Source organism: Babylonia areolata, chromosome 5, assembly GCF_041734735.1.
Source record: "Babylonia areolata isolate BAREFJ2019XMU chromosome 5, ASM4173473v1, whole genome shotgun sequence".
In the NCBI taxonomy this organism is placed as follows: domain Eukaryota; kingdom Metazoa; phylum Mollusca; class Gastropoda; order Neogastropoda; family Buccinidae; genus Babylonia; species Babylonia areolata.
In genome coordinates, this window is record NC_134880.1 from 3,239,360 (window position 1) to 3,251,859 (window position 12,500).

The 12,500-nt window shown below is 43.0% G+C and overlaps 1 protein-coding gene across 5 annotated transcripts in view; it reads left to right on the plus strand.

The window, feature by feature from the left end:
• LOC143281863 (putative UDP-sugar transporter protein SLC35A4) overlaps positions 1–12,500 on the plus strand; it is a 48,440-nt gene that overhangs the window by 22,243 nt on the left and 13,697 nt on the right. For all 5 annotated transcript variants that reach the window (XM_076587117.1, XM_076587115.1, XM_076587119.1 and 2 more), the window contains 2 exons: positions 1,921–2,026; positions 11,561–11,731. In XM_076587117.1, coding sequence (XP_076443232.1) covers positions 1,921–2,026; positions 11,561–11,731 — 277 coding nt within the window. The remainder of the gene's footprint in view (positions 1–1,920; positions 2,027–11,560; positions 11,732–12,500) is intronic.

Here is a 12,500-nt window from a genome sequence, read left to right on the forward strand (position 1 = left end):
GTGAGTGGGTGAATCACTGAATGCCTCTTTTATCTGTTTCTGTGTGTTTGTACACGTCTGTGTGTCGTGTCTCTTGATTGGTTGGTTGGTGTGGTTTTGTTTTTTGGTTTTTTTGGTTGTTGTTGTTTTGGTTTGTTTTTTTTTTGTTTGTTTGTTTTTTCAGTTCCTTTGTTGTGCACTGGTTAAAACATTTTGTCAAAGGGTGGAGGTTTTATGATCTCCCAGGTCAACAGAGTGCAGACCTGCTTGTGTCTGAACGCCCTTCATATGTATACACATGCAGGGGATCAGATATGCATGTTAAAGATCCTGTTATCCATGTCAGCGTTTGGTGGGTTGTGGAAACAAGAACCTACCCAGCATTCACTCCTCCCAAAATGAGTATGGCTGCCTATATGGTGGGGTGAAAATTGTCATACAATTCAATTCAGTTCAGTTCAAAAATACTTCATTAATCTACATGGAAATTAATGTGCGCAATCACATGCTCGTTGTAAACACCAACATGGAATGAACACGTGCACCGTAAAAGACATAGAAACAAGTCATCACAGGTAAAACTCCAAAAAGATGCTAAAAACACGAGCCTGCAAAAGCAGTGTATCACCACTGAGCACAGCGCCACTCTACGTGTGAAAGCTCTCTCATACATAGGAGTGACCATGGGACTTACAGCCCACAGAGGCAGAAGAAGAAAAAATTATTATTATTATTATTATTATTGTTGTACCCTGCATTCATGACTTTGCACAAACACAGACAAAAAGAGAGAGAGACACACACACACATGCATGCACACACATGCCTTTATTTTCTTTATCAGTAACAGGTGTACACACACACATACACACGCGTACACAGACACATATCTGCACATGTGCACGCACATTTATACATACATAATTATATGCACTTATATATATATATATATATCTGTATGTATATATGTGTGTGTGTATATATAATATATATAAATGTGTGTGCACACGCATGTGTGTGTGCTTGTTACTGTTAAAATAAAAAACGCAGGCTGTTATTTTGTGTGTGTGTGTTGATGATGATGATATGAGTACTTATATAGCACCTATCCTCGGTCAGAGACCAAGCTCTAAGCGCTTTACTAACACAGGGTCATTTGCACCACAGGCTGCCTACCTTGGTAGAGCTGACTGACAGCTGCCATTGGGCGCTCATCATTCTTCTTCTTCTTCTGCTGTTCACTCGTATGCACACGAGTGGGCTTTTACGTGTATGACCGTTTTTACCCCGCCATGTAGGCAGCCATACTCGTTTTCGGGGGTGTGCATTCTGGGTATGTTCTTGTTTCCATAACCCACCGAACGCTGACATGGATTACAGGATCTTTAACGTGCGTATTTGATCTTCTGCTTGCATATAGACACGAAGGGGGTTCAGGCACTAGCAGGTCTGCACATATGTTGACCTGGGAGATCGTAAAAATCTCCACCCTTTACCCACCAGGCGCCGTCACCATGATTCGAACCCGGGACCCTCAGATTGAAAGTCCAACGCTTTAACCATTCGGCTATTGCGCCCGTCGCTCATCATTCGTTTCCTGTGTCATTCAATCAGGTTTCAGTTACACAGCCATACCCGCTCATACAGACATGTAACATCTTACAAGTATGACTGTTGTTGTTTTTTTTGTTAATTTACCATTTAGGCAGCCATACCCCATTTTCAGGGGTTTGCATGCTGGGGATGTTCTTGTTTCCATAACCCATGGAACGCTGTGTGTGTGTTAAGGTGACTGCGCGCTGTATGTGCAGGGTGTTTGTGTACGGTTCCTATGGGGTGTATGTGTGTATTTTCAGGGGTTTGCATGCTGGGGATGTTCTTGTTTCCATAACCCATGGAACGCTGTGTGTGTGTTAAGGTGACTGCGCGCTGTATGTGCAGGGTGTTTGTGTACGGTTCCTATGGGGTGCTGATGAACCTGAGCAAGGTGGACCACCAGATTCCCTTCAGCTCCTCTGCCCTCAACTTCCTCGTTGAAACCACGAAGGTCACTAGTGGGCGCTGAGCTGCTGGCCTGAGCCAGCGTGTCATTGAACAGGCTGTGTGATGGGATGAGAGGATGATGGGTTTGGGGTTGGGTGGGTTTTGTGTGTGTGTGTGTGTGTGTGTGTGTGTTTCTGTGCATGTGGGTGGGTGTTGTTTTTTTCTCTCTGTGTGTGTATGTGTGTGTGTGTGTGTGTGTGCGTGTGTTTCTGTGCATGTGGGTGGGTGTTTTTTTTTCTCTATGTGTGTGTTGTGTGTGAGTGAGTGTGTGTGAGTGGGGTTTTTTTTCTGTGTGTGCTTTTTTCTGTTTCATTTTTTTCTGTCTGTATGATTTGTGTGTGTGTGTTTTCTGTGTGTATGTGTATGTGTGTTTTCTCTGTGTGTATATCTGTGTATTTGTATGTGTGTGTGTTTCTGTGCATGTGGTTGTGTGTTTTTTTCTGTGTGGTTGTGTATGTATGTGTGTTCTGTATGATTGTGTGTGTGTGTGTGTGTTTCCTCTGTGTGTGTTTTTTTTCTGTTTAATTTCTTGTATCTTGGTGTGTGTGTGTGTTTTTTGTTCTTGTTGTTGTTGTTTTGTGTGTTTATGTGTTTTTTTCTCCATGTGTGTGAGTGTGTGTGCATGTGTCTGTGGGTATTGAAGGAGGGTTGGGTTAGAAGGTTTGTGCAGCCCAGGGTATGTGGGGTGGGGGGGGGGTTGAGGGGGAAGGGGTTGGTCTTTGTGTGTGCTTGTTTGTGTGTTATGTTTGTTGTGTTATGTATAAGTGCGTATGTGTGAGTATGATGTGATTGGTGTTTGCCATCATTTCCCATCATGATGGTAGTGCTACCGTTGTTGTTCTGTTTGTATCATTATGTGTTGGCCCAGTTAAATCAGTAAAAATTTGTGATCTTTTTGACTTCGTAATTTCACCACCACCACTCTCTCTGTCTCTCTCTCTCTCTGTCTCTCTTGTCTTAATGTCACTGTCTCTCTCTCTGTTTCTCTGCCTGTATCTCTCTCCTCCCTTCCCCCTATCTGTCTGTCTGTCTCTCTTTCTTCTTCAGTTTTCTTCAAGCTCTTTTTTTTTTTTATAAAAGGCTTCTGTGCTAATTATGTATAACAAGACATTGTCAGCGTCTCTCTCCATACAGGCTTGTTTCATTCCATTGACAAGTAATGTGCTCTTTTTATTTGGCTGCGTTTTATCTTTCTTTTTTTTTATGGTGCACCTGATCATACCATGCATGTGCTAATAACAAGCCTATAACTGCACAACTGAATTTCCATACACATGGGTTGGTTATAAAATACATGGGATCGGATTGGATTTCCTTTCTGTCCTGGCAGTTTGCCATGAATTTTTTGACTAGTTTTTATCTATTTTCATGGTGTGCCTGATCATAATAATAATAATGATAATAATAATGCAGGCTTATATAGCACCGTACCCCCATCTCAAATAGGGCTAACAGCGTTTTACAATAAGATATACAAATTTAAGACAAAATGACATAAAAATGTGTATAAAAGATAAAATGGAATAAAAATGAAATAAATTAAAAATGGAATAAAAATAAATAAATAGACATGGTCTCACATCACATTTGCTAAAATACATATTTTAGACTATTTCACATCATGCTGGCTAAAATTTACTTCAAACTAAGTAACATATACACACACACACACACACACACACACACACACACACACACACACACACACACACACACACACACACACACACATAAATATATACATATACACACACATACATACACCTATATATATACACACACACAATGGCGACTGAGTAGCACGCTCTTACGGTGCGCTCCGGTCTGAATCAGGGAAATCATCGTTTCCAGTGTTGGTTAAGGTGTGAATTGCTATCCATTCCATTATGGCCAGCAAGAAGACCAACCAACACAAGTTTTATGCCGTTAGTGCCGGCAGAACTGTGGGAATTTTCACAAGCTGGAATTCTGCTTCTCAATCTGTGACCGGCTTTCCAAAGTCGTCAGTGAAAGCCTATGATACACTGGATCAAGCCAAGACGGCTATGAGACTGGCGGGTTATACTGAGCCTGATGTGTTCGGGGACAACGACATCAGCCCTCCATCCATCAACTGGGCTGAGGACCAGTTAGAAGCAGATCGAGAAGTAAGTGAACATGACAGCGAAGAAGGTGACACTGACAGGAAGGAATTTTCTGAAAACAATTGTTGTGAAAACGATAGTTGTGAATGTTTATGCAAGACAGAAAAGAAAGAAAGAACGCTAAAGTGCTGTGATTGTGGGGGGAAGATTCACTGGACCTGTACTGAGCTACCACTGTATCAGCTGTGTGTTTATATCAACACACAGCGAAAATTCACCTGCGGGACGTGTGCGGCTAAATACATAAACGACAAAATTGCAGAGGAATTCCTGGCGATCCAGCAGTCTCTCAAAGCCAACGCTGTGCCGGAAACACTGCTGAGTACTGCCCCACACCAAGACAGAGCATCGGGCATGTCTGACACATCCGTCAGCCAGCTAATTATCTCCCACCACCAGGAAACCACCACAGTGCTGCGAAACATCGAGGCAGCCATGACGACCCTAGTTGAGCAGGTACAGCTGGCAGAGGAAACGAGAGGCGATGCCTTGGCTCAACTAATTTGTGACAGATACACAGTCACTCAACAGTTACCACAGTCTTCGGAGATAAGGGGAGAGAAAAAGCCCCGCAGCGAGCAGAGAAAAGACGACCACACTACTCCGGTCCCTTCCGCATCGCTTCCGGACACCATCCCTCTCGCTGATGCCAAGACACCAGACTGCGCCCCTTCCACTCCCCCTCCCCCTCCCCCTCCCCCTCCCCTCACTACAAATCCCTCTCAACCTTTCCGTACCACACGGAACCCCCCTCCCTCCTCCTCTAACCATCTCTGCAGCACAGGAGGAAAAGCCCCCCTCACCACGCCTCACCAGCCAGCAGCAAGCCCGACACCCACAGAGATGTCGGAAGATAGCAGCGATGACGATGACAACACGTGCGCCAGTTCCTGCGAAGAAGAAGACGAGACAGATAAGCATACCGTGAACAAGGAGACCGTCAATAGTGAAGAGACAGACCCCTCTCTCCCCCACCTCCTCATAGTGCATGACTCCACCCTGAACGACGTAGACAGTGCTAGACTAGGGAAATCATACGGACTAAAAGTAACAAAAAGAAAGGCTAGCACAGTAAAAGACTGTGGTGCAGAAGTAGACGACAACCTCGACGCCATCATGCTACATGTCGGGGTGAACGACCTGAAAACAAGGGAACCAGAGGCAGTAGGGACTGATATCAAAAACCACATCTATATGCTCCTCAGAAAAAACAACAAGAGGAAAATAATTATCAGCAAGACAGCACCAACAAGGGACGAACATCTCAACGCTAAAGGAGCCGTTCTGAACGCCCTGCTGTATGCTGAGTTCCTGACTGAGGAGAGGGTGTCCTTCATCTCCCACCACAAACTGCAGAGACAGGAAAAGAAGGGACACTTCCTGAAGGACGGCCTCCACCCATCACAGAAGGGGTCTGGCATCATGGCTGGCAACATTGGTCGCCATGTGCACGGTCTCTTCTGGGAGAAGGCCAAAAGACGGGGACAACACAGGAGCGCTCCTGTCAGTCAGGCCAGTGGACAGACGAGGGACAGAGACGCCGGGCGCAGTGACCAGGTGACCAGAGGCGACCAGCGTCACCATGACAACGTGCCACAGGGCAAGAGGAGGGGCCGCTACCACATGCATTATCCGGACCACCACGGTGACAGACATCCCAGGCGTGATGACCACAACACCCTTCATCGGGATCATGGCAGGCACTACCATGACAACTACAGCAGGCGGTACCGGTACAACGTCCGTGACTGGGACAACCACCGCCCTGACTGGGACAGGGACGACAACCACCGCCGTGACTGGGACAGGGACGACAACCACCGCCGTGACTTGGACAGGGACGACAACCACCGTCCTGGTGACAACCGCCATCGTGACTGGGACAACTACCGCCGTGACTGGGACAGGGACGACAATCACCGTCCTGGTGACAACCGCCATCGTGACTGGGACAACTACCGCAACAGTCATCGTGGCCGGGACAACCGCCGCTTCCGAGATGACAACCACCGTGCCTACCAAGACGAGAGACGCTACCACGACAACCACCACCGATACACTGGTCAGACAAGGCTCCACCCGGACAGAGACGATAGGATCACTGCTTTCCGGGGGCATCAGAGAAGCCGTGACTACCGTGCGTCCCGTCATAGTGATCGTCGAGACAGACACTATATTCACTGGACTGACAGATAGTGAGACACGCTTAACGTAAGGTACTGTCTACAAGATAAGTCCTGGAAGTATGCGTTTTACTGACCATTATGTTACACTGACCTTAGCACTGTACCAACACAAACAGATACTTGATAAAACGATTGTAATTTCTCCTGAAGACCATAGCACCGTAGCACAGAATTAGAGACACCATTAAATCAAATACCGTTGTGAAGATACTGTCGTGGAACATCAAAGGTTTTAGGGAAACTATCGACGGAACAAAAACAAACAAGTTCACAGAAAAAGAAGTGACAGATTTATTTTCAAGCTATGATATCGTTATTTGCCAGGAAACACACCTGGACAGGGATAAGACCAAAGATATATTTTTACCTGGCTTTGCAACAGGGGTACACTACTGTAGGACAAAGCGAGCAAAGGCACAGAAAGCCTCTGGTGGAATATCTGTATTTGTGAAAGAATATTTAAGACCAGGTATTAAGTTCCTGCCACAGAGCAGTAGTGACATTGTGTGGATGCTGATAAAAAGTTTTAATACAGATCAAGACACTTATGTTGGCTGTGTATACATACCACCTGAATTCTCCTCCTTTGGACGTGACCACACACGGGACATATGGGAACAACTAGATAAGGATGTAGAACTGTTTACCACAAAAGGTAATGTCATTTTGTGTGGTGACTTCAATGCACGAACTGGTATGCTAGATGATTTTATCCAGATGGACGGTGAGAACAATATGTATGATATCCCATTTAACTACACATGTGATTATGTGCACAAAAGAAGTTCGTCAGATAAAGTAGTACAGAAATATGGAAGAAGGTTTGTTAAACTATGTATGGAAAATAATATGTATATTTTAAATGGGAGAACTCTTGGTGACTTACATGGTAACCCCACATGCTTTTCGCCAACAGGGAAAAGTGTCGTAGATTACTTTACGTGTTCCCAGGACCTTATGCGAAAGGTGATGAAATGCAAGGTCAAAAATCTTACCATGTTTTCAGATCACTGTCCTATCGAATTGTTCATTCATCTACCAGTCACAAGAAAGAGTTCACCCCCTGTTAGTTCTGTCAGTAGAAAGGAATGTCCCACTTTAAGAGACTCAAAATACAACCGTTCTTTCTTTTGGGAGGAGGGCTCGGCCGAAAAGTTAGCATCAGCACTTAAGACTTTGTCAGTTTCAAATAAGATAATCTCTATTAACGAAGGACTCGAAAAAGTTAACTTCCGAAACGTACATACTGCCAAAGAAGAAATTGAAAACTCTGTGTCAAATCTCACAAACACTATTATTGCAGCGGCCGATTTATCGATCAAACATAAGATTAGATGCACGAAACGGAAAAAGAAGCCGTCTAAAAAGTGGTTCACACATGACTGTTTCATTCAAAGGAAAGAGGTGCGATCTTTACTGAATGCATTGAACAGAAATCCTTTTAACAGAAATATTCAGAATAAATACTTTTCTTGCCTGAAAGCATACAAGAAGACCATAGAGAAAACAAAAAAGACATACAGAAATGAACTTGTGAGAAGTTTAAACACAGCAATGGAGCACGACCCCCAAAAAGTTTGGAAAATACTATCTGAACTCAAAAATGCAGATAGTTCTACTCAACCGCAGAGACACACATTATCTGCAGGTAAATGGATGAATCATTTAGAAAACTTGATAAGTAGTGAAGTACCCGTTGATAAAGCTAGGAAAGAACACGTACAAAAAGAACTTGATAGAATAAAACAGACTATGCCAGTGTTTGTCCTGGACAATCCTTTTACGATGACTGAAATAATGCGAGCCGTAAAGAGTCTCAAGACCAATAAAGCCCCCGGTAAAGACGGAATTACAAGCGAAATGCTCAAAGCAAGCATGTCCAGCATCAGTGCTACTGTATGCAAGTTATTCAATGCCATATTTCAGACTGGTATTTATCCCAGTCAGTGGAAAGACGGAATAAATGTTCCTATCTTTAAAAGTGGAGACCCAACCAATCCTAACAATTATCGGGGTATAACACTCAACAGCACCTTTGGGAAACTGTTTTGTCAAGTTATCAACAGAAGAATTGAAACATACCTAGAACAAAACGAGTTACTAATAAAAGAGCAGGCTGGTTTCAGAAGGCATTCTAGAACCACTGATCACATATTCATCCTGAAAAAGATAATTGACAACACCTTAAATAAAAGAAATGGGCGTCTCTACAGCTGTTTTGTTGATTTTAATAAAGCATTTGACAATATATGGCATGATGCACTTCTTTTGAAACTAAACAAAATTGGGATAAATGGAAAATGTTTCCACATTATAAAAGAGATGTACCAAAATTCAACTGTATGTGGTAAATCAAACGACGGGTTCACAGATTCTATCGCAGTTAAAAAAGGAGTGCTTCAGGGAAATGTTATTAGCCCCACGCTATTCAATATTTTCATTAATGACATAAGAGAATATATACACGATGACACCTCACCATACATCAATGAAACAACCAAGACTCAGATCCCTTATCTGTTATATGCGGATGACATTGTGATGCTCTCGACAACAAAAGTCGGACTACAAAACAAACTTGACCAACTACATGAATACTGTCTGCAATGGGGGCTTAAAATCAACAGGGACAAAACAAAAGTCGTAATTTTCACAAAAAACGACCCCAAAATACCAGTGCTCTTTTCATGTGGCGATAACTGCATCGAAACGACGGATAGATATAAATACTTGGGAGTTATTTTTCATAAGAGTGGAAATTTTCACCTTGCTGAAGACCACTTAGCCAAACAAGGACATAAAGCAGCGCATGCTCTGAAACGCAGTGTGCGAGGGAAAGAAGTAAAAATTGATGTAATGACGCAACTGTTTAACATTTTAGTCACCCCAATTCTCAGTTACGGCGCTGAGGTGTGGTTTCCATTCAATCAAACTGCGACAAACTTCTCCACGCCCTCTATGCTGTTCAACCAATTTGATGCCTTTCTCTCCGCAAAATGCCCATCAGAAAATGTACATGTCAACTTCTGTAGGAGCTTAATGGGCGTACACAAAAGATCAATTAAGTTACCAGTCCTGGCAGAACTGGGCAGATACCCCATTTCTCTGACCGCAGTGTGTCAGGTCATCTCATTTTGGGTACACATCATAGAATCAAAAGAAGATAGCTATTTGAGGCAAGCATATGATGATATGTTATCGATGGATTCATTGGAAAAAGTTCCTTGGCTTAATTTTATCAAAAAGATACTGGTTTCAATTGGATTCTCCCACGTGTGGGAGAACCAAGGCACACTCAGCATTAAGCGACTAAAATATTCAGTCTTGAATAAACTACAGGATAAATATGTTCAATATTGGAACAGCAGAAAGAACGAGACCATTTCAAGGCTCTCCTTTTATTGCAAAATTGCAAATACTTATACATTACAACCTTACCTGATCAGCTGCAAAAATACTAAACACAGAGGAGCACTATGTCGATTGCGAATAAGTGCACATGAACTTGAAATTGAGCGTGGACGTCACTACAACGTAACTAGGAAAGACCGGCTATGTAAATCATGTGGAGTTATAGAGGATGAACTACATTTTCTGGACAAGTGTAGTGTGTACTCTGACTTGAGGTCTCGCCTACTTGTGACAGTCAATTCCCAGTCTTCGAATCATTGGCCAGATGGCACTGGCAACACAATAATCCAAAGGCCGAGTTCTCTGTTGCCACAAAATTATTTCCAACCAGAACTGGCAAAATACATATATGAATGCTTTAAAGTTCGCAGTCCATAGCTATGTCTTATGGAATATCCTGCATGGGCTCACAACTTATTGCTTTTACTTTTTGTTTGCTTGTTGTGTTTAGTTTAGTTTATAGTGTCCATAATTCCTATGATGGTTTTACGACAATTAAATGAGTTCTGAGTTCTGAGTTCTGAGTTCTACACACATACACATACATACATAGACATGCACATACAAACACACACCCACACACACACACACGCACACATATATGTATATATATATGCACACATATCATACATGTACTTATAACTAGCCTGTAACTACACAGATGAATTTCTGTACATGTGGATTAATAAAGTACATGAGACTGGATCTGATTTCCTTTCTGTCCTGGCAGTTTGCGGTGGCAGCAACGTAATCCATGTATTTTTTATTTTAGGCTGCATCATAGGCATAACGTCGCGTTTTCGGCATGATGAGGGTGTACGCTTGAGCAGAGTAGAACTGAATGCTGATCTGAAGGCTTTAATGTGTGCGGATTTGATTTATAAAACATGAACAGTTAGCACACTATCCTGAAGCTCATCCAAAAATTCATGGACAGAAATCATGATTTTGGTGAGTTGAAGGGCAGCTAAGAATAGACGAGAACGTGACACTCCTGGGATCATTAAAATCCTCAAATAAGCCGCATCATTGTATAAGCCGCAGAGGTTGAAGCTGGAGTAAAAAGTCGCGGCTTATAGACCGAACTTTACGGTAGTTTTTATCTCTTTTTATGGTGTGCCTGATCATATCATACACATGTACATATACCGAGCCTGTAACTACACAGTTGAATTTCTGCACATGTGGATTAATAAAGTACATGGGACCGGATATGATTTCCTTTCTGTCCTGGTAGTTTGCGATGGCAGCAACGTAATCCATGTATTTTTTATTTGACTAGTTTTTATCTCTTTTTATGGTGTGCCTGATCATATCATACATGTGCATATATATATGAAGTCAGTCTTGTCCGACCATGACCATCAGAACAGCAGAGGAGGCAACAGCTGTTCCGACTCTTTGGCCTAGAATTTGATTATGGTGGAAAGTGTCTTGCCCAAGTACATCCCCACTCTCTCGGCCAAGAGGGTTTTAGGACAGTCGGCATTGGGATGGTTCCCAAAGGCCAACTAGCCCACAAGGCTGCAGCACTAAGAGCCAGTGCAATTTTGCCTCTTAGTTTCAGAGTCATAGTCCTTCACAAAAGACTAAGCTGTACATGGTTTCCGATTGACTGGAGAAACCATTGATAATACAGCTCTCACTTTGCTGTTGGCCCAAATGTAAACTTATGTCAATCTGTGATATAAACTGAGTGTTGGGCCTAACGAGCCTGTAACTACACAGTTGAATTTCTGCACATGTGGATTAATAAAGTACATGGGACTGGATTGGATTTCCTTTCTGTCCCGGCAGTTTGCGGTGGCAGCAACGTTGCTGACGCTGGACACATGGCAGGGCCGGGCCGTGTGGAGCCTGCCCTCACCGCGGCAAGCCTTGCCGTTCGCCGTGCCGGCTGTCCTGTACAGCGTCAACAACAACCTGGCTGTCTTCATGCAGGTCCACATGGACCCTGCCACGTACCAGGTCAGTGTTGTCATCATGGTCATCATCAGTGTGAAATAAGAGTTTGTCGTCCCACACCTAAAATGGACCTCCATCATGGCATCATCACCATTATCATCATCATTATCATCATCATTCATCATCAATAATGAAAGAAGAGACGCAAGGCCTTCAAGACTCACTTGTGATATGTGTACTTAATCCAACAAAGGAATTAAGAAAAAAAAAGGGGGGGGGGGGGATAAAGGAGAAATGGATAGTCTGGCAAACACACACACACACACACACACACACACACACACACAATTTGATCTAGATCTATATGTGTGTTTGGAAAAAGAAAAAAAAAGAAATACCAGGAACGTGGGATGCTTCAGATGGAATTGTTCTGTTTCAAGCATGCAATTTTCAATTCTACGAATACTCATTTCTGAAGAAAAGCAGAAAATATTATTTGGATGGATGTATGTTAATAGGCCCACTGGTAACACTAAAAAAAAAAGAGGTCGCTTATCCACCCACAAGGACAGTCAGTGGATGAGATGTGTGAAGTTGAACACTGAGGATTTTACTGACCTGAGTAAGAAAAATGCTGCGTCAAACTAACTGCTGAAGCTACACCTTGCCTTAAAAGCCCACAATACTAGTAAACTATTTCTACCATCTGAAGAAAGAAAATAAAGAGCGGAATTGTTACATGCTTGTTCTTTCAGAACTTTGAAAACAGGTAGATAACCAACCAGCCAAATGCAATAAAGAAACAAAGAACCACCAAAAATAAAATGAACAG